Here is a 23830-nt window from a genome sequence, read left to right on the forward strand (position 1 = left end):
CATGTATTTCACCCCTCATTCCAAACATCTCGGGCCGTGGGAAACGGGTGTCCCTGTCCTTCTGCCCCCCCCCCCCCAGTTAACGACCCTGCAAACACACTATTCCTTTTCCGCTCAGTCGAAAATAACAGCAAAGAAAAAATTTCTCTCTCTCCCCCCCCCCTCCCCAGTCGTCGAGTAATGTTTAATGCAAAATGGGAAATAAGTAAGCTAAACACACAAATCTAGATCCAATAGAGGGCGGTAAGTCAGGGGGGTTATGAAAAATCATGTGCCAAATACCTTAAAGCTCCCCCCTCCCCTAAAAATTTCAATGACGCAATCTGCGCCATGACATTCCCTTGGTGGGCACCAAGCCCAAGTTTATACATTTTAGATCCCCCTGCAAAAAAAAGTAGCAGGGCTTCTAATTGCCTATTGTATTTCTGCGCCATTGAAAGCCATGGGCCTCTTTAGTACAGTGCCCCCCCCCCCCACTCCGGTGTCTGCGGGTAAGTCGATCGGGGCCTGGTGGTGGCACCGCTTTGAAAAAGCCCTCTCGTAGACGGACGTGGCCTTACATAGCCTAAAACTGCGTTGTGAGGTTTCCAAATTTTGCACGCAAAAACCCCGAACCGCCCAGTTTGCACATGCATATTATCAGGGCCTTGTACGGGAGGGGCGGGGGGGGAGAGAAAAGGCACCTGTTGGCCCGAGCCTGAAGGGACCCGATATTTTTAAAATGAGAGGTGAAATATATGTAGGGATGTTGGGTTAACAATATCGAGGAGACCCGTAAAAGTCATTTGTTAAATGAAACAGAAAAAAAAACAGATCCTTGCGTCTAACCAAAATACGAAAGTATCTTCTGCATTTATTCAAAAACTTAGCCTCTATTTGTCTGTATTCGTTATTATCGGAATCATTTTATTCAATGGGACTTTTAGTTTCACTTTTTAAGAGTGAACCGACTCAGTTTTTCGCTGCTCAGTATTGTGATAGCGCAAGATGTAATTTCTCGGGAATTGTTCGATCAAGCAAGGAAAAGGACGTCATTCTGCTGCTCAGTCTTCGAAACTAATCCGGCATTTTTTAACTATAAAAACGAAAACTATTTTTAGAAAATAATGCTACAACTGTTTGTCGATTCGTTTGTAATCATGCATACGTAATGAATGAGATTATTTAACTTATTTTTGAGGCGGAAAGAGATTTTTTTTTGTCATTCAGAACAATGAAATTTTAACATTTAAAATGCCACACTGTCTTTCAGACAAATGTTTATGAATTTGAATAAGTTACCTGTTGTTTTAACCTAAATGATTGAATATAATTCCATCTGTGATATATTTCTTTAGTTTCCTTGCATATTTTAATTCGGTTACTAATTTTCGTCTGTAGCTTTTGCACATGGTTAACTAAATTAGGCATGGTTAAGTCTGCAACACAACGCAAAAATCGTGTTTTACAGTGTCCTTTTTTGAAGATTCTTTTGGAAAGGAAATCTATGCAGTTATTAGATTAGTTTTTTGTTCATATCATAAAATCTTTTCCTTTGCTATTATTTATTTGTTGTACTTAATTATGTTATATGTCATCGTGTGCCGAATTCAGTTGGATTGTTTAAGCTAAGGCTCCTATATATACGAGCCGACGCATCAGCTTAAGATTAGCCATTTTGGATCGGAGCGCGTGTTTGAGTGGTTGTCTTTTCTGGCGAGTTATCGCGTTTGGTGATTGTTCACTGTGAGCAATTATTAGCGGCACGTGAATTATTTATTAAATAAAATATTATTTTCGGCAAACTTGGCGAAATCCGAAACTTTGCTGTGGTAACCCTAGCAGTGCAACAATTAAAAATCCGATCCAAAATGGCTAAACTTAAGCTGATGCGTCGGCCTATCTATATAGCGGCTCTAGTTTAAGCGTCTGAAGAATTTTCTTTTCACGCATAATTTGTCGAAAGTACTGAGCCAACAGACATCACATATAAAGGTTTCAACATACAAAACCATTTGTTAGAAAAGAAGTATTAGTCCTTGAATTCTTGCAAATGGGGAAGAAGCTTTAAAACATTGCAAAGCATGTGCACCGACTACCTGCAAAATTACTTCTTTTATTGAATTTATTATTATTATACAGTCGAACTCCTTATAACGAGACCTTATTTAACGAAAACCCGGATTTAGCGAGGAAATCAGAAGTATTTGTAAGGTATAATGTTAAGTCTATGAGAGCATTTCTCGGTTTTAAGGAGTAAATCCCGCTTAAAACGAGCAGAATTTTTATGATATGTTAATTTCTATCGACTACCAGCTCAGCTTATTCTTCCAGGAAAAAATTCCTTTAGCATTCGGAAGTCAAACGAATGTTAGTAATGGGTTATAAATCCTGAGAACAGGTGATGACGGCCCTTCTTTTGTTTTTTGGAGTAAAAAAGCGTTTGAAAACTATATATTTAGTGACGCCAATGTTATCATTTCCGAGGATATTGTAGCTCAAGTTCAAGCTAACGAAGATTAAAAAAAAAAATACTGAAAGTGACTAAGATAACGACAAGTGTAAAAAAATTGAAGCTGAATAATAGCCCTAGCCCGAATGTTTTTTGCTGTGCAGAAAAACTTAAAAAACTTTTTTCAAACTCACGGATGCTACTGACGATGTTTTTCGGGAAATGATTAAACCTCTATTACTCGTAGCACAAGAAAGAGACAAAAAGACAGTTTAAAGTTAATTATCTAACTTCTTTAGTAATCAATTAAATTTAAAAAAAAAAACTGTTTTAAATGAAAACTTGGATTGCTTCTACAGTCAACACTCGTTTATCGCGGTTAATTCCTTCCAGACTTTACCGCGATAGCTGAATTTCCGCGAAGTAGGATTCTAGATGTATTTTTCTAATTAGAGCGCATAAAACTTACTTACGGCAATTTAAATAGGTTTTTAATCATAGTTAGAGCCCCCTAGACATAAAACAGCACCCTTAGCCACCATTACATTTGTATTACTTAATATATTGCACAAAATATGAGAAAATTAGATATGTTAGACGTAATAGATATCACATTGTTAATTATTGGGAAATAAACTACACACACGCAGTTCTTACACACTACTAGTCTATGAAACAACCTCAACTTGTTCGATGATGAATCAATTGCCCTTTAGTGACCGTAGAAGCCCGCGTTCTTCCTCTACATTTACAATACAATTTAAAAAGCTAGTACATTGTTGAACACCATTTACAGATGTATTTATCACCTAGTAATAATACAGTGATTTATACTTTCCAGTTAGTGCTTAAGGGTTAAAATGAGATAGCGATTCCTTACACTTTCTTTGACGATTTTATACCTCCACTCCCTCAACTAGTACAATTAGCCCCTCAGACCTTACTTAAAAGCTTACCTTACTTTAAAGACATCCACTTTGTTATTCTTTTGTAGAAAAAAGGTTACACGAGCGCATAAAAAAGACTAACTACTATATTTGGAAAAAAAAATAAATAAATAGAAAAGGCCGTGATGTAGTGAAGCCGCGAAAGTCGAAGCGCGAAGTAGCGAGGGACGACTGTATATGGTTTTTTCCTCGAGTTTTACGAGCACTGTTATAACGAGCAAATAGAGCTGTCCCTTCACGCTCGTTATATGCGTGTTCAATTGTATTACGAATCAGAACCTTATCCATAACAGAACAAAAGGTCGTGGAATCAAATTTCCAAGCTTGTTGATAAAATTATAAAATGTATTTAAAATTAATTTAGTGTGGGGGAAAAAATGTATTTACGAAAATATCAGTTGTTTAATGCGATGGGTCTTAAATAATATTCTTAAACTTTCAACTCAGTAAAAAATGACACAATACTGTGCTCTTGTTTTCTTTTCAAATGAAAGTTGCGTTTCAAATGAAAGAAGCAGTTTTAAACATGTAGGAAAATGAAAGAAGAAAAATTGAGTGATTTAAAACGCATACTTCTATTTCCGCTGTGAGTATGGTGAAATTAAAAATATTCGGGTTGCACTTTCCTCGGAATGAACGTTTTTTGGAAGGAATTATCCAGTTTAAGGACTTGTTGACGCGTCAACAAGCTGATAAAGGACATACAAGACGGTCCGGTCCGTAGGAGTGGCCAGCCGAGCAGCCAAGGCAGTGCGCGCCGCTACAAGAGAAATGACGCTGGTCCTTTGAACTCGAGGAACCTCATTCTTTTACTAGGGCAATAAGAATGCGCGGAATTCAGGTCATTCTTGTGAGGAGGAAAAAAGATAACGTTTCCCAAAGATAAAACGAAGTCGACCAAATCATTCGATTTTTGCAGCTTTTGCCGAACAATAAATAGCAGCTGCCGATCGTCTGCATGAAATAAATACTACAACTCAGCCATTTAAACTTCAATGTGCCGTAATGGCCTTGCCGATGACAGAGGATCTCAGCTTTCGACTTAGAAATATATTCGAACTTGCTTCAGTCGAACAAAAATATTGAATTGTTACTATTTTTTGAACAGTTTATTTTCTTGTTTTCATTACTGCTTATTTTAAATTTTCAAATTTAGTTGTGTAGGGAGACGAACAAAACGTAAGCACGCAAATACTCTCGATCATACTCTTAAAAGGAGTTACTAGAGCAGCGTGAAATTACATCGGGGTAGTAGAGGGGGAGCTTGTTCGTGACAGTCCTTACATTAGGGCCGTATCCAGAGGGGGGTGGGTGACGCCCCCCAAATGTTTTGTATCGTAAAACAGAAGAAAGTTTTTTTTTATTTTAATTTTTATGTCAGAAAAGAAAAATAAAAGTTTTTTTTTATTCTTAATTTTGTAACTATTAAACGAGTGAAAATTTGAAGAAATACAGAAGAAACAATTCTAGTTCTCATTAGCTGCAAAACATACTTGAAATTTAGACCCTTAATTAGGGTTTCCTGCTCTCTTTTCGAATTCAATTCAGGGCCGTCCAGGGGCGTCACAAATGACTTTTTCGGGCCCCCTCCATATTGTTTACCCCTAGTTTCAACCCTTGTTTTAAACATATTGGACCCCCTTCAGACTCAGGCCCGGGCCAACGGGTGTCCCTTCTCCCCCTTGAGCACGACCCTGCCCTCCTCCCCCTAAAACTCTTATAAAATTTAAATTGCACAGATTTTGAGCCAGGGACTACCCAAGGGCTAGGTCCCTAGTTTCTAGTCCCTTTCCCTAGAAGCAGTCTGCTAGTATCTGGTTACCAAGATGTGCCAAATTCAGCTCCTTGATACATCCTGAATAAAAAATGCAAAAATCACGAGTCACTCGTTTTTTGTATCATATTTTTCAAGATCAATTTTTGTGACTGATATGTTCCATGTCTTGCCATTTATTTAATACCAAATTCAGTATTTCGGAAGTTATTTTATTGCTTGTTTTTTTATCTTACTTCTACTGCATACTGTTAATATCTTAAGCATGAGGGAAAAAATAACACCTTAAGAGAGACTGGTAATGAATGGGCTATGGGGATGAATGGGCCACTAACACTATATGAAAAAGTATTTGCATAAAATTATTTTACAGTGACATTAATTGATAGAACTATTTGTTCTTCTAAACTCATCCAATTTTCAATTGTTTGAGAGAAGTCATTTTTCCACTAGAGTGTGATGATCTGACTGAAAAACAATTTTTACCCTTTTCATTAAATTAAATACTAGCTAAAAAGTACCAATGCTTTCACTGCATATATGTTTGTTTGCAAGTCTTTCCACTTCTGTAAACTTATTTCAAGATGTATTTTGATGCTATTTGAATTTCATGTGTTAAAAATATCTGAATATATTTCAGAAGTATATTTGGGGCTGAATGGGCCTCTAGATCATGATTATGGATGGGCCACTAAAATATGGATTTTTTTCCTTTTTTTCTGATTTTCTCCTTAATATTAAACATAACTGGCTATCTAAGATTTAGATTATTGTCTTGTTAGAATAGGTTTATTGTAATTTCTAAAATTTGCACATTTTAACCCTAAGAATTAGCTATGTTAGTCACAAGTGAAATTCTATTCTTCTCTGAATTTTTTAGTTATTGACCAGTATCAATATTTCACCATTTGGATTTGATATAAGTGATTCCATCCAGTATTTAATAAATAAGTTGGATTAGAATTGTGTACTTTTGCTTTGTTGATTTTGCATGATTTTTTGAAAATATCCCATTGCTTGCTTTTGTAGACTGGTGCATATATTTAAGTATATTTATTACTTGTCTGTTTGAAAATCTAAATAATAATTCTTATTGATTATTAACACTTTGTAAGTGATAATTTTACCAAAAGCAATTAAAGTTTTAATTATTAAAAAATGTATAAAATTTAAAAGTACAATTGTAATGAAATTGATAAACTTGTTTGCTTCTATTTTTAATATATTTAAGGAACTTTTTTAAAAGCTCAAAAAATTCCACATATTTCCATTGAATTCATTCAGTGGCCCATTCATTGCCTTCAAATGGCCCATTCAGCCCCATGGTTGGGGTAAATGGGCCAAATTTCTATATTTTTATTTTCTATTATCATTCATAATAGACACTTTCGAATCCAATTTATAATATGACTTTTTTATGTAAATACATAAGTAAAATAACTAAAGAGCCAATTTTCAGGTTAAAAAAAAAGCATTAGAGAAAATTACAAAAATTAAAAACCAAAAATTGGCCCATTCATTACCACTCTCCCCTATTCTACTCTATTTCATTTTCTGCACTACTTGTGATTGAAAATTTTTTGTTTTGTTTTGTGTGAGAAATATTTCGTTGCATTTATTTAAAATGGGTGTGTCTTACAAAGTTATAATCATTTTGTAAGACTGTGCAATAAACTTCTGTGAAGTGCAAATGAAGTGCTATAAATAATTTTAATTGTTCTAGACTCTGAAAATTATTTAAGTTTTTGAAATTCTTTGAAAAGTTCTTCAATTTTGTCTCTTAAGTCTGGGGGGGAGAAACCCCCGGACCCCCTGAAGTTATGGGTGTTCTACATCCAACTTTGAGGGACATTCTCCTGTTATCCTTACCACTACAAGGTGAATAAAAAAAATAATAAGAAATACAAGTAACAACAGTCCAGGGGAATCATTAAAAGTCCAGACAAAAAGCATCTTCTATTAATTTTTTAATGTTTTAATGCATGTATGTGTGTCTATATGTATATACTAGCAAAAATACCCGGCGTTGCCTGGGTCAGTAATAATTATGAGAAAAAATCGTTACTTGCTTTTGTTTTCTGGTTTAAGTGAAAGAATTTAAAACACATCTTTTTGACGTGATTAAAAATCGAGTTTCTTCCTTACCCATAAGAGTAAAATAGCAATAAGTATAAAGAACAAGATAGTATTGATTTAGAAACGAAAGCACTATATTTAAGCATATACAAATTTCCAAAACATGAAATTATTCTTCTCATGTTTAAAAAAATTAATCTGTTGATACTTTTTTTTTTTAACATGGAGTCTAAAACCTTCTCTGTATTGCTATTGAAGTTGCTCGTAATCCCCTTATACTTGCTTTAGTTATTTTGGGAAATTTCAATCATTGTGGGCTCTTGGTGCGATTTTACCGAATTTGCGGGAATCGTTTTGGGATACCTTCGATGATGCTCCCTCCTTCTTTCCTTACTTTTGTAAAACGATATGATATTAATTTTCGTTACAAAGATATTATCGCCAGGTGCTGAGATACTTTTGGTCACCATAAAATGGTGCTAAACAGTTTCATCCGAAATGTTTCCAAAATAAGTAGTAAAATTTGGCGATTGTTTGAAATTGTGCAAAAAGGAAAATTAATGGAAGTTTTTGTTCTGTTTATGGATTTGCCTAATTTAGTTGCTGGATTATTTAACACAATAAAGAAAGTTTTTTAAAGATTCTTTGATTGGCGATATTTTATTTACATGGTGAAAGCTGAGAAACATTATGACATAGTCTTCGGCTTCAAAAACAGCGACGTTGAAAAAAACTGCCAAATGCATCAGCTACGGAAATCTTTCTGCAAAAATTTTGGCTATCTGCTGGTTGATTGGATAATGAGTAAGTGTTCAATAAGCATAAATAATAATAAAAACCATTAATTACATTAAAGTTCCGTTTAAATGGAAAATGATTAGCCAAATCATATATCATTTGCCAATCTTGTGCAAAAATCTTACTTCAAGATTTGACTTGAGAAAAGCCTTGAACAGTCACAAAAAGCAAAGATAGTCAACAATCCAACAATTGTCGCTATCGACAGGGAGTTGAGATGATACACTAAACACTGTATTGAGTTCAGGAAAGCCTTCGAACATGGAACTAAAAAGCTCATAACTCGTTTTTTATTCTACTTAGAAATTTCGAATAGGTGCCATCTTCAGCAGAAAAATCAGAGCTTTCGATTGACATATAATATAAATATGTGCAAGTATTTTTTCATCCCTATGTTAGAGAATTAATACGAAAATTGTATTTTATTGCTCCCCTAAGGGGGTTTTGCGCCCCATAACGGGACGAAAACTACCCTATGTGTTATTTTGATGCATAAGCTATATTATTGTAAAGTTTCATCAAAATCCGTTTAGTAGTTTTTGCGTGAAAGAGTAACAAACATCCATATATCCATACAGACAAACTTTCGCATATATAACAGTAGTAAGATGTGTTAGGGCAATGTGCAAATCCGAGCCCCTCCCGAAAACAATTTCTGGATATAGCCTTGCCTTACATGCGTATAAATTACCACACTATGGAATTGGTAGCAATGTTATATTCCAGGTTCTGGGGAGACCCTCAAAAATCCCCTCGTCACTCGCCTAATAGGAGTTCAGTAGTATTTGTTTTGCGGTATTTGAACCCTATAAACAGTGAAATTTTAAATTGATTATTGTTCTGGAACTTTTTGAGATGAACAGAGTAAGTTAACATACAGATATATATTTCAAGAAAATAATGGAACAAAATCATCGCTATTTCATTCTTTTCCGTTGTATTGAATATCATTTCATTATAAAAGAAACATTCTTCATCCTGCTTCTTTGTTTTTACATGCATTTATTAGTTATCTTGATCTCATTGGGGGGGGGGATGTTCGTGTGGTGGGGGAGGGGCACTCGTATACTGCACACATGTACATTATTTGAAAACTTCCTCATTATGTCGATCGAAATATAGCAAGCAAATAACTAGTAGCGGCGATTCGAGATGGGGGTGTTGTTTAAAAAAAATATTACCAAATGTTTGTAACACCTCAAAATACTTTGGGGAAAATGAGTCTAATTCATATCTAAGTGTTTCTTGAATGAAAGTTATTCTGTATAAAATTCATCAAAATCTTAAGAAAATCGTGAGTTTAGCTCACGACTTAGTACATCAATTTCCACTTATCTGCTTCAATATTCTCAAAGACAGTCCTAACAAAATTTCGTACTTTTTTTCATATTTTTTGGCAGCCATGGCTTTTAGTCCCCCCTTTTTTTTGATTGGTTGATTGTCCCCCCCCCCCCACACTTTTAAGCCTCAATTGCCGCCACTGAAAATAACGTGCCACATCAACTTTGGGTCCACGCTCCGACCTCATTGTCGTTCGTTTGTCCCCTGCATTCTATAATGATTCTTGTTGATTATGTCTGGTTAGTACATTAATATATAAACCAATTTAATTTGCTATAAAAAGATAACTGTTTCAACTCTAATCCATGATTCCTAGTGCTCTCTGCTTTTAAATTTCATTTCACGTTTAATTTTATTATTTTATGTCACGATCGTCATTTTTACCATTTTTGCGGAAGTAGGGAAGAGGAGACAAAGTCATTTGTTTGCTGACCTTAACAAAAGTACTTTTCTGGACCAATGACTAAAATCAAATGATTTTTTTCTCTTTTTTTAACACCAATTATTTAAATAAAGTTCTAAAAAGTTAAAATAACATAATTTCATACATAAAGTATCCGAAGAGACATTCATGAGGCATATATTTTGAGGCCTTTAAATCACACAAACATTAAAAGATGTTTCCAAAATTATTTCAAACTGATATTTTAAATGGATTTTTGTAGGATAACCAATGTTTGTGGAATAATGGACTAATGCTTTTTGAAGTTTATTTGGAAATTTGCATATAACTGAAGTGTATTTTGTGTTTATAAGAAGTTTGCACTCACCATTTTGAATTTTTTAACCTTTTTTTTTAAGAGTTAGGGTTAATCTGATCGATCCTTTAATGGAATACATACCTGTATGCGCAACTTAATCTAAATTTCATAACTTCTTTAAAAACAGCATCCGGCACCATGCCAGTGAAAGCATTTTAATTATTATTTAATTGATAATATGTAATTATATTTTTTATAAGAAAAAGAGAACACTTTTACAATTCTGTGTCTGTTTTTTTGGGGGGTGGGGCTGGGGACGAGTTAAAGGAAAAACTGCACCAATGCAGTGGATGCCCCCCCCCCCCCCCACTCTTAAACCAGTAGACAATTCCAGCTGTTTTCTTTTATAAATGGATGGAAGGAAGTTACTACTTTCAATATGCTAATACATCTAAGAAAAAACTATTGAAACATTTTCTTTAAAAATTTGGAGTTGTTCATTCGCTGGTGTTGGTCTGCTAAACCAGACGAGATTCAGTGAAACATTAGAGTTTTGGCTTGGTAGGGCGCAATAATAGTGTAATAATTATGCAGATAAGTGAAAATCATTGACGGTAATTAAAAGTATCTCCCTCCCCCAAGTTTAGTGGCAAGTGGACTAAACTGGTTCAGGGCTCATTACGGTGCACATTAGCAATGACTAACTGCTTAAGCCCAAAAATCAAAACTTATTCAAAATAAGTTTTGATTTTTGTTTATTTTCTAAATTGAATTAGTGTCTGGTGATTCATGATTTATTTCTATCACTTATTGTTCTAACTAGTGGATACATTTCCCTGGCATTTCGTTTGTTTTAGTCAGCCTAAAGTATTAATTCTATACAACCAGATATTTTTAAATAGCCTGTTTTTCCATACATATGAACAGTCCAAGTGAAAATTCATCACAATATGGACTAATTAACTTACTGTCCATAATTTGGTGATTTTAAAAATATTCTTTATCGTTTAAAAGACATTTGCTTTAATGCTTCTAATCACTTTAATTAATGATTCACTTAAATTATAAATGAGACACATTTTTTAATTACAAAGTAATATTGCAGTGATAATAAAATGAGGAATATTGCTGTATTTTTTGAAGAATGCAATGAAATGATGTTTTGATTTGGCAGGAAATCGTATCACAATAAATTGACATTTTACTTTTACAAAAAAATTTCTATTTCTCTGTTCTTTAATAATTTGTTAAAATTGCATAAAATTATATACTTTCAGTAATAAAGAGAATACATGTTTGTGAAATTTAAATTTTTAATTGATGTGTTTATTTTTCTTTACAGGAATCTGCTGCATATGTATTAAAGTTAACTTCAGACAAGCATTTAAAAGAGTATGAAGAAACTAAAATTGATTCTTTAAATGGCATTTCCAAAATGGGAGTTTCAAGTAAGTTTTTGACATCAATTCAAACCTGAATTCTTTCTAAATAAAATTATATTAACCTCCGATAATGCATGTTTGATCTCAATAGTTGGTTTTGTATCGTATAGTCACCTTGGTCACGAAAACCAGTCAAACCCACACTCAGGCAGACATTTTCTGAAAATTGTTGAAATGGTGCTTCAATTTCTAAACGTATCAAGGAGTTTGGCTCTAGCAACTTTGTCACTGATCTTGAAAGTATATTTGAGGCAGTGAGAAGCAAAGGGATGTAAGAGGGACATTTTCAAGTTTCCAGTAAAATGCATATACAGATTACGTCCTAGGTAGACTTTCATTGAATTTTTTTTCTAAATCATGCTAAACAGCAGCACCTACCAGGGCTACTAGTACTATCTCTTGCCCCAAGACAGAGGAGAGGCTCACCTACCATTTGCACTGGTTATCTCCAAATTTTTAATTTTGCCACTTGCATCCCTTTGCTTCTCACTACCTCATTTCTTCTTTGAAAACTCCCTGAAAAAGCGAAAGTTATTGGTGTCAGATCGGGTCAATACTGGTATTAAAGTAAGGCAAGATAACAGGGCCAAAAACACTTTTCCACAAACTTCACACATAGAAGTATTCCTTCTTTTGCAAAACTGTTATTACATGTTATCCCCCCATACACTCATCATGAAAAAATTTAAATTATGAAAAGTGACTCCTCTTGGGCCCGTCAGTTCAGAATTTTTCAATAGGGGGAGGGGGGAAGAGGGACTTGATGCATTTATTGGGAAAAACAACAAATTATGTACATATATGCACAATAACATGGTTTCCAAAATCTGGGGGAAAGGGAGACCTTCCTGATTGCTCAAATGACAGACCTGCCTTCTCTACAATGTTGAGCTGTTTATTCCCTTGAATTTGAATAAGTTGTACTTATTGTAAGCTTGGCTTTGTATTGTGTATGTTGCAATTAACTTTATATCAGAATGCTAATGTAATGCTTTTTGTTTTTCAGATGCACTTAAATACAAATACCCACCTAAGGGAATTGATTTTCAAGAATCATCATCTGACAATATAACACATAATAATTTACGAGCTCCAGAAGTTTCAAGACATGAAAACTCCAATTTTTGCATTACTGGATTGAGGCATAAAATTCTTCCTGATCCTCCTAAACTTATGTATGGAAGTTCTCTTGCTAACTGTGAAGTTTCATCTAGCTATAGATCAAACTCCATAAACGATTATTCAAATAGTGATGTCCCACCTCCTTTACCTCCTCCAAGAGGTACTACTTGTCCACCACCTACCCCTCCAAGAAGTACCCCTCCTTTACCACCTCCAATAAATTCTACAATTTTAAATTCACAAACTGAACTTGTAAATTCAGCCACAAATGGTGTTAATCACAAGCAGCAGTACATGAGACGCATGTCACCGGTGCCAACTTCTTCAAGACAAGCACTCAATTATACTTCGTCTGCTAGTTCTACTCCACAGCGTGGAACAAGTCCAATAACTTCAAATCGCTCTCCAATGGTTGTGGTGAATAATTCTCAAATTCATCAACAATTGGCTCAACAGTTACAAGCTTTATCTGTGAATTCCAATGGTTCATCTCTTTCTTCTTCATCCAGAAATGATACTTCACATCATACTGGTAGTCATACTGGTAGTCATACCGGTAGTCATACCGGCAGTTCACAAAACGGCAAATCTTGGTACTCTTCTTCTCCACAGCCTTCTTATGCATCATCAAGTTCTGGAAGGCATAGTCCAACTCCTACAATAAGTAGTAGTGAATATTCTATCCCTCCAGTTTTTCAGCTAAAAAGAACACCTCCTCCAGCTTACACTCCACCTTCCTCATATTCTCCATCCCCACAGCCTTCTCCACAGCACCGTGCTCCTTCTCCTGGTGCTGCTGTAAGTGCTGTGACATCTGTGCTTTCAAGACCATCTGCTCTTCAAGCTTGGAGCTCCAGGCAAGCCAAATCACAATCTCCAATAATAATGCAATCTGTAAAAAGTACTCAAGTACAAAAACCTATTCTTCAAACTGCTGTAGCTCCTACTGCGCCACAACCAACTTCCACCGTTTCTCCCACATTTACGTCTACTGGCCAACAACCAGCTGTGTCAAGTCCTCCTCCTCCATATCCTATTCACAAAGCAACATCTGCTGTCAGTATAAATTCTACAATGTCATCTCATGATTCTAATAATTTACACCTTCCTTCAGCTAATTCAGTATCTTCTGCACGAACAGTGGAATCATCAAATCCACCACCTTTATATCCTCGAAACCAAAATAAACCTCATCCGACTACAATAAATCATGGGAATGATCCCCCTCCACCTCCATATTTAATAGCCCCGAGTGTTCCTCAACCAGCCATACCACCTTCACCTTCTGTACCGCCAGTACCACCGTATTCTAATCCGATGTGGCAGACGCTTTCCTGTTCATCACAAAATATTGCCAATCAACCTCCTCCATACCTTCCTGCACCCTACAGTCATAGGCATGTTCCAGAACCTTCTGTTAGTGAATCCAAGCAGACATTATATTCTTCAGAAAATCAGAATAAATGGACTGAACAGTGCAACAATGTGTCTTCTGAAATTTCTCCTATCGACAATTGTCCTTTATCTAATGTTCCCACTACTGATCCACCAAGTTATGCATCTAGCGTAGCAGCTCTCACCGCACAGAGGGCGGCAGCAATGATGACAAAGCTCAACAACAACGTGCCAACTATTGTGAACAGTGGACCATCAAATTGTGCTTTTAGTACCAATTCTTCTCATATAAATAATCCTTGTGTTGATCCAGTTTTTAGTAGTAAGGGTGGAGATACGAAAGTCAGTTCAAACCTTGTAAATACGGTTGAAAGTATATGTACTTCTCAAATAACTGCTCTTCCTGGTTCATATGTGAATATCAATAATACAAATATAAATGGCATGCCAGAAGACGCATTTTCATTTTTCGACAATCACCACACTACAATTCATCGCAAACCATCTCCAGTAGCAATGGATACAGCCAGCTCCGCTTCTCGGTCTGAATCTCCTGTCTCCAGGGCAATTAATCAATCACCTGTTTCTTTCATGTCGACTACATCAACTTCTTCACCTTCTACACAATCAGATTCTACTCATGATTCAAATAAAATGATGTTAAACAAAGTGACCCACGAGTCTCCCCCTCCACCGAGGAAAATGCTTTCTAAAGAGAAAGAAAAAGAACGCCGTGAAAGTAAAGTGAAAAATTATTCTCCTGCAGCCTACAAATTTTATATGGAACAGCATTTTGAAAATATACAGAAATCTCTTCAAGAAAGAGCCCACCGTCGTCAGCAGCTTGAAAGTGAGATGGCTAAAGTAGGTCTCTCTAAGGAAGCACAGTGTGAAATTCGAAAAATGTTGCATCAGAAAGAATCAAATTATATCCGATTAAAAAGAGCAAAAATGAATAAATCCATGTTTATGAAAATCAAAACAATAGGAATTGGTGCATTTGGTGAAGTAGCTCTTGTTAGAAAAGTAGATTCTAATCAGTTATACGCCATGAAAACGTTGCGCAAATCAGATGTCTTGAAAAGAAATCAAGTTGCACATGTTAAAGCTGAAAGAGATATCCTAGCAGAAGCAGATAATGAGTGGGTCGTTAAACTTTATTATTCTTTCCAAGATGATGAAAACTTATACTTTGTAATGGATTTTATTCAAGGAGGTGATTTAATGTCCTTGTTAATAAAATTAGGAATATTTGATGAACCTCTAGCAAAGTTTTACATAGCTGAGCTTGTTCTGGCCGTAGAAAGTGTTCATAAAATGGGTTTCATTCATAGGGATATTAAACCAGACAACATATTAATTGACCGTGATGGACACATCAAGTTGACTGATTTTGGGCTATGCACAGGTTTTAGGTGGACGCATAACTCCAAATATTACCAAAGAAATGGTAAGTGGGCTATTGTTTATACGTTTTGCAGTTATGATTAGCATTTTTTGTACTTTATAAATAACTGATTTTTAAATGAAATAATTTCATTTTTTGGCAGCATTAGACAAAACTTTTGTTTAATTTAATTTTAAAATGTGTCAAGGACTTTTCGGACACCCTATATTTACTTTTTCCTGAAATAAATATTTTCAGTGTGCAGTAAATTCTAAAAAAATCCACTTGACTAGGATAGTGGGTTTTTTTCAGTGGGCCCAACCCAAAAACCCTGGTGAGTATTCTCAGTTAGGGCCGGGTTTCGTTCAACTGGGGCTAATCCCAGGGGTGCCCACCTAGAAGAGGTCATGGTGCAGACTGCAGCATTGAAATTTTTAAGGGGGTTGTTTTGAAGCATGTTTTTCACTTTTGGGATTGGAGGGGGGGGGGGGTGCTCTTGCATTTGGAGGAGTCTTTGTGATATTTAGGGGGGTGCCCCTTTGTTCTTGGATGGGGAGCACCCCTGCTAATCCAAATGTGGTAGTTTATAATAAAATAAGGGCTTTATGACAGCCCTCCCAGAAGGTGAATTCTGCTAGTGCTAGCACTGTACAGTATACTCCTGATTATCCATGAAATAGGGTGGCACAGTAACTCCAAATAAGCAAAACTGCATATAATCCGAATAATAGGTAAAAAATTATATTCGGTGCCTACAATAGCTAAAAAATATATTTATAATACTCATGCACACATTTAAATTATAACTAAAAACTTTGCTACATTGCATCTACTAACATTGAATATCAAAAGTATTTGTAAAATCTTACAACAAACAGTAACACATTCATTAGTTAAAAAAAATAATTGTGAAATGATTCGCAGATAATTCGACCGCCGATGATTTACTGCACTTACTAGACTATGAGGGATTTTTATGGAGATTGTATATATATATATATATATATATATATATAATGTTTTTGGTTTAATTTTCAATTGATTGATAAGCTTTGTAATAATAATTTTTTCATTTTTTTAAGGTGAACATGCTAGGCAAGATTCAATAGATCTGGATGACAAATGGAGTAATGAGTGTCACTGTAAGCCTAGCAGTCTAAAACCACTAGAAAGGAGAAGGAGAAGAGAACATCAGCGATGCTTGGCTCATTCCTTGGTGGGAACTCCTAACTATATTGCTCCTGAAGTCTTGCTCAAAACAGGTAATTAGATGTCAGAAAACTGTGGATACAAATTTGTCACAATACGATTGAAATCGGATAAGTGCACATCCATCAACTTGTGCACATTGTGTTGTTCAACACAATGTTACATTCTAGTTAATTATTATTTGCATTTAATTGCAATCATTACATACATCTCTGTTGATATTAACAAACATAAAAATCTGAAGGAAGTCCAAGAACAGTGATGGATCTGTGAGGACATAGTCTGAAATTCAAACAATGTAATAAAGGGTCAGGTAAGGTCATGCTGTCTGTGCACCAGTGACATTAAGGAAGATCTTGTAACCCTGCTGAGTGGTGAGAGCTCTGGTATGACCACCTATGAATCTTGAATTGGTAGTTTGATCAAATTTTGGAGTGAACAGGAAACATTCTCCCAGACTTTTGGCAAAATACCATGGGTGGTTGAGAGGAGTTCTCCCTAGGATGGTTTAGCTTTAACAAGGGATGAAATTTCACTGGAAATCTACATAGTTCCCTACTTAATGTTATATATTTGTAAAAATTAGTGTAAAACAAGTATATTTGTACTAAATGAAGGTTATTTAAAGGATGCAAAGATTTTAAAGATAGAAAATAAAGTATTTAAAAAATAATGAAATACTCTTAAAATAACCAGTGCTGTTTCAGTTGCATTTCAGAAACTAGCAGCTAATGGCTCCCTTTTTGTATTCAAAAACATTATAAATGCCTGAAATTCTTGCTATGATATATTCTAGGAGGCATTTTTGAGTTTGTTTCAGCCAGGGTTGGCTTTTTGCCGGCAGAAACTGGTTTTTGCCCTGGCAGTGGCAGAAACTGGTTATAACCGGTAAAAACCGGCAGAAACTGGTAGAAACTGGCAAAAACTAGAAAACGCTTTGAATAGCTCTAGTAATTACTTAATGACAGGCAATTAAGTAAAATAAAAAATATAACTCCATTTTGTCATTGCAAAAACTTAATATAATAGTTATTTAATAATTAGTGTAAAAATATATTAAATAACAAAACTGACATTTCCAAAGCAAAGTAAAATTTATCATAGTTGAAATTGCTATGTGTTAGAAATTTTAGCCTTGTAATGTTGTAAGTAACAAATTTTTCAGTTTGTTGTTTATAATTATTTTGTTTGCATTTAATATAAAGTGTAATATATATATATATATATATATATATATATATATATATATATATATATATATATATATATATATATATATATATATATATATATAATCAAGCAGTTACTGATAATCATTTACTCTCCTATATGCTCTATCCAAAGTATTTGGGAGTAAATTTATCATGTAATCAAGAAGAAAGTGCATGCACTTTACTCACAAATATTAACCCTGATTATGTACCTTATACCATTGCTTTAAAAAACAAATCGGCCCCTTTTCCCAAAACCTATTTTTCCAATCACGTTGTAACAACTACTCCAAATACCGCATGGTGGTCCAGTTTGAAAAAATGTGCTATAGATGAAAGTTATGTGAATCTTGCTTGTTCTTTGAGGATAATGCCAGCTAGTTCTGCTGGGATTGAAAGAATCTTCTCAAATTTCTCCTTTGTGCACAACAAATTGGGAAATTGGTTAGGTTTAGAAACAGCGTCAAAACTTTTATTTTGTTACAGGCTGCTACAGTGGGAAAACAATGTAAAATTTGATTTTGAACGGTGATAGTGTTGTAAATAAATTGTATTTGGGTTAATATTTAATTATTTTTCTTATACATTTTCTACTGTATGTCAGGAGTTGCATTTATGTCATTTTTTGAGTTTCTGCCAGTTTCTGCTATGCCGGTTTTAACCGGTTTCTACCAGTGGTTTTTACCGCCTCGGCAGAAACCTGCCAACCCTGGTTTCAGCATCAGTAAATGTATTTGATTTCTTTTTTTCTCAAAGGGGCCAAAATGGCACCTGCTCACACTTTTAGGTATAACCCTTTAGTTGTGTTTTAAAAAGAAGACAATTTCCTTGAAAATGTTATATTATTACACAGCACAATAATTTAGGAAAAGTCAAGGAAGAATTAAGCTTTTTATGAAAATACAGAGGAGCAGTTAGAATAAAAGAAGTGTGCTTGGGGTCAAAATCACCTCTCCTGTAACTCTCATGTTAAGGGCAAAAATTTCATCTTTCCGATTTTCTCCTCTGGTGTTAACTTACCCTTTCGAGACAGATAGATACCCATGAAAATAAAAATCCATAATCTAGGAGTGCCCACGTAGGAAGGGTGATGGCGCAGACAGCACCATAGAAATTTTTAGGGGGGAGGATGTTTTGAAGGGATTTGGGGGGGGGGGGGCACCTCTGCAACTTCAACTATATATGTAACTCCAGGGTGGCAATACAGATCAGGGAGATCAGGGAAAAGTCAGGGAAATATCAGGGAATTTTGAAAAAATAACAAAAAATCAGGGAAAATTGATTTTATGAAGAAAAAAATATTTTTTTGCTTTACAAAATTAAGTACTCTAATTCCCTACGCATTTTCCACCAATTATCTGTTTAAAAAAAAAAAAAAGTAAAATAAATGAGATGCGATTATACACTGCCGCATATTTGTGCATCTTTTTTAATAAACATCAAAGTATTGAATTTTACTTATTAACCACAGGATGAACTTCCTAAGATTGCTCCTGTGTCTGTTAGGTTGTTTATTTTACCTAGCTTGAAATTTCCTTATACGCTTTCAATGCTACGTAATATAAACAACCATACAGGCAAAGAGGAAGCCTTCATTAATACCTTAACTCCTTTGCCTTTATTCCATTGTCTCGAAGTAGTTAGTGTACTGTAATCACGATTTCAAGAAGAAATCTTTGGTTTTTGAATTAAGACCTTAAAAGTTTAAAAGTTATTACTTCTTCGCATTTTTAATTTAATTGCTAGAATTGAACTTTCAATAAAAAAAACTTTGTTTTTTGCTGTTATACTATTTGTTGTCACCGCAGATTATAAAGGTTTTCTTTTCTTCAGACTTAAGGGCTTCTTTAATTTTATAACCAAGTTGTATTTTTTTTTTATATATTTTGAAATTAATTAATTGCTTTTTTCTTTTCTTTTTTTTCCTTGCATTTCAAAGTTGTTTGTTACAAAAGCAATCTAAGATTTCTTTTCTTGTTAAATCATTGAGCTTTTTCTCCTTATCTTCCGACTATGAAATCACTACCAATCACATGTATAAAGGCTTAGAATTGCATTTAAAATTTACTTAAGATTATAGCTCCTACTGTATATAGGTTGGAAGTTTCAAATGAATATCAAATGCAAAAAACTTAGTTCTTTAATTAGGGCCAACATTTTTAATGTACGAGTAAATATTTACTACCATAATTGTGAAAAACGTTAAGTCGGTTTTTAATTAATATCTCCGGTAATTAAAGTTCTACAAAAATGAGGCCAAGCTAAAAACACTTTTGATCAAGTCACCTTTTGAACGAAAAATGAACTACCAAAATCGGTTCATCTGTTTCAGAGCTACGATGCCACAAAAAGACACACTGATACACACTTTTAAAACTCATTTCCCCTTCATTTTTGCAACAAGGGGGGGGGGATACAAATTGGCTTCTGAAATAATACCTTATAATTTAAATAGGGAATAAAACCTAATTTAAACAGAGTTTAAGAGTCTTTTATTCAAATATCTAAAAGTTTTTAGAATAGAAATAATCCGTTTAAGATCCGTCAAAAAGTAACGGATATGGATACAGATCTTTATTTTCCCTCAGATATCTACGGATATCTGGAACATCTCCTATTTAAAACATCCATTGGACAACAAGAAGCACTTATTTATTCAATAGGGTTTCTCTTGTTTCTTTTTCATTAAAATACTTGATATGGTGTTTATTAATGCCTTGTTATTTGTTCTTAGGCATAGTGTTTCTATTTCGAATTTTCTTGCTAAATTTGTGTTTTTTCTTCTAGGTTACACACAGTTATGTGATTGGTGGAGTGTAGGTGTTATACTTTACGAGATGCTTGTTGGTCAGCCACCTTTTTATGCAAGTTCTCCTGCAGAAACACAGTTGAAGGTATGTAGATGATTTGTGATTCTTTAAAAAAATACATTTACTTTCAATTAGTACAATGCAATTTTAAATAATTCTTTCGTACCCCATTTATAAATTCTCAAAAGTAGTCAATTTTCGGGATCTTTTATTCAAACTTTTTTATACATGATTTTACTTTTTAAAAACCTGAAACCCCGAATTTATAAGCAATCAATACATTGTGCTGATTCACAGCTTTTGTTGTTTTGGCTGGATAAGTTGAAATCATGAGCAAAGGAAGGTCGGGGAAGGGGTTGCCCAAATAGGGAGATGTTCTGAAAAATTCAAAGCTTGCTAGTTACAACAGATTATACAAACTCAATTAAATCTCTTGCTTGAAATTTTTCATCCCTAATGTACATTAAAATGCTCATTAGTTATAAATTAATATATAGCACCAAAGGATATATTTTCTGCTGTACTTCTGTAGTAAAAAAAATAATCATAGAAATTTGCATACAATTAAAAATTTTGGATATTTACTTGTATTTTGTCTGAGGCTTCAATGGTAAACATCCATTTTTAGATTGGGGGAGGGGTGAGGGGAGTTTTTTTGTGTTTTTTGCGGATCATAGTATCAGAAACCTCATAGACAAGTTGAAACACATTATTATAGATGAAAAGTTGGATATTATTGGAATAATTTACACCAGCATTATCAATAATGAAGCAGATTTATTACATTTTCAAGATATCTGTGCACCTGGAAAGTTAGAGAAAATCATGCAAAGTCCTTAACTTCAGCGAAAATCGCTCAAACATCATGGAAACTGACAATTGGTCAGGATTCTAGAACATGTTTACTTTCTGAACTTAACAGATTTGGTGTAAAATGCTCACACTTAGCCGTTTCTTTTGCTTTTACGCTTGTCTTGATTTTTACGCATTCCACAGTCTGATTGCATCCACTACTATAAAACTCGCTCATTTTTCTTTTTTATGTTTTACCTCTTGGACATTAACAGTTTTATGTTTGGCATTATTTTTAACCCTTCTTGTATGTCTCATTGTGTACTTGAGGATATTTCCTTCTAATTTTGGTGCACCCTTTCAAAAATTCTAGTTCATTTGCATCTGAATTGATTCAAGAGACTCTTAAAAAATATCATAAATGTTTATCAGTGTCTTAAATCAATTAAAATTTTAGAAAATAAAATTGGTATAAAGAATTAAGGGCGCTTAGAACGGCAATAGAAGCAAATTCGGGAATTTGCATTGATAACATTTTTAAAACATCGAAAAATGTTGCAAGTTACACAAATTCAGGAATTTTTCAATGTTTTTTAGCATATAAGGTAGTTTAATTGTTAGGTAAGTTAATGTAATATTTTATTTTTTATTCTTATCTATTTATTTATTGTGAATTCAATAAGTTAGTAATTATAAAATTATTGTTAGTCAAAGATTTTTTTAAAATTTATTACCTTTTAAAAGAATCAAATGTTAGATTCTTTATTTGTCTTTAAATAAAACAAGTATTAAAACATTTTTAAAAGTTTAAAACAAGACAGGGTTCTTACGGGTCATGGAAATCCTGGAAAGTCATGGGAAAAAATAAACCAATTTCAGACCTGTGAAAAGTCATCGAAAATTAATATTTTCATAAAAGTCATGAAAATTTATTTCAAGTCATGGAAAAATGTCTTGGGCAGTAAGAAAGCAACAATTACTAAAAGAGCGCTAGAAAATTGAGTGATTTAGTAATATTGCATATAAATTGAACGATCTCAAAAACAAACCCCGAGTTTTGGAATCCAATTTCATCCGCTTCTGTAACAGCCGCTCACCTTTTTTTATGATGTGATTTTAATACTGGGGCATTATTAATTTTGAACCCACCATTATTTTCAGTACTTCTTATATTTTATACTCTGTAGTAGTGAATTCACACTTCTTGATTTTGCCACACTCCCTCAAAAAGTGGAATTCAATTGCATCCGAGTTTGTTTTAACTACTTGTAAAAAGTTCATTATTAAATTTTTCAGAGTTTATCTTGAAATGTTGAAGGTTTTAAAATGAAGACTTTAGTCAGGCAATAGAACTTAGAAATAGGGGAATTCTAATACTCTAAAACAGTAGTGCCCAACATATAGCTCACAAAACTGATCCTTTTAGCCAGCTGGAATATCTGGTTTGGAAAAATGCATTTACTGTAAAAAGTGGCTTTACTTTAATGAACGAATAGGCTGTCCAGTTACATGAGTGATTAGATGCACTATTGACATCAAGGGGCAGTGATTTTATGAAGTAAATTTATTATTTTAAACTTATTCAATTTTTATCCCATTCATTACTATTCTGTCCTATTTATTAAATATTTATTAGACATTTAAACATCAGTGTATTGCATTCATTATATTTTTATTTTACTTAAATTTATGTGATGAAGACAAATAAGAATAATTTATTACTTTCAGCAGTATGCACTGATATTTTTTTCAGTCACAAGTAAATGCTCCAATGAGGTAATGGCACTCATGTAAAAGTTTTCTAATGCCCATTTCCGAAAAAATTGGCAAGTTTGACATTAAATAGTACTATTGTCTTCATGTAACAAGGTCATGAAAATATTTATGAAGTCATGAAAAAGTCTTGAAAGTTTTTTATCCAAATCGAGTATGAACCCTGAATAAAATAAAAGTCAAACTAAATTTAATGCAGGGCTTCCCATCCCCCCTAAGAGCAAGGCGTACCCCCCAAAAGCAAGAGCCCCCGCCCGCAAAATGAGAAAAATACCCCTAAAAACACCCCTCCTAAAAATTTCAATGGCGCCGTCGGCGCCATGATCCCTCTAGGTGGGCCCTTTTAACGATTGCTGTTCAGCTGTAATTTTTCAGTGCTATTGCCACAAGATTGAAATTCTTTTTATTTTGGGAAATAATTTTACAATTAAAACTTTTTTTCACAGGGTGGCGACGGGAACTGTGAAAAAAAGTTCCCTGATTTTTCCCTGATTTCCCTGATTAAGTTCACCAAATTTCCCTGATTTACGTTACCAATGATAATGGTTATCTTTCTTTGCTCTACTTGAAATCCATTGTATGTTTGTATAAAATGCAGTATTTTAAACATTTTAAGTTGTG

The 23830-nt window shown here is 34.1% G+C and overlaps 1 protein-coding gene across 1 annotated transcript in view; it reads left to right on the forward strand.

Annotated features, from left to right (window-relative positions):
• Positions 1–23830, forward strand: part of LOC129216005 (serine/threonine-protein kinase LATS1-like) — a 45546-nt gene that overhangs the window by 16659 nt on the left and 5057 nt on the right. Inside the window, exons 3-6 of the mRNA XM_054850142.1 lie at positions 11411–11516; positions 12517–15477; positions 16497–16676; positions 20622–20728. Coding sequence (XP_054706117.1) covers positions 11411–11516; positions 12517–15477; positions 16497–16676; positions 20622–20728 — 3354 coding nt within the window. The remainder of the gene's footprint in view (positions 1–11410; positions 11517–12516; positions 15478–16496; positions 16677–20621; positions 20729–23830) is intronic.

Source organism: Uloborus diversus, chromosome 2 (genome assembly GCF_026930045.1).
Source record: "Uloborus diversus isolate 005 chromosome 2, Udiv.v.3.1, whole genome shotgun sequence".
Classification (NCBI taxonomy): Eukaryota; Metazoa; Arthropoda; class Arachnida; order Araneae; family Uloboridae; genus Uloborus; species Uloborus diversus.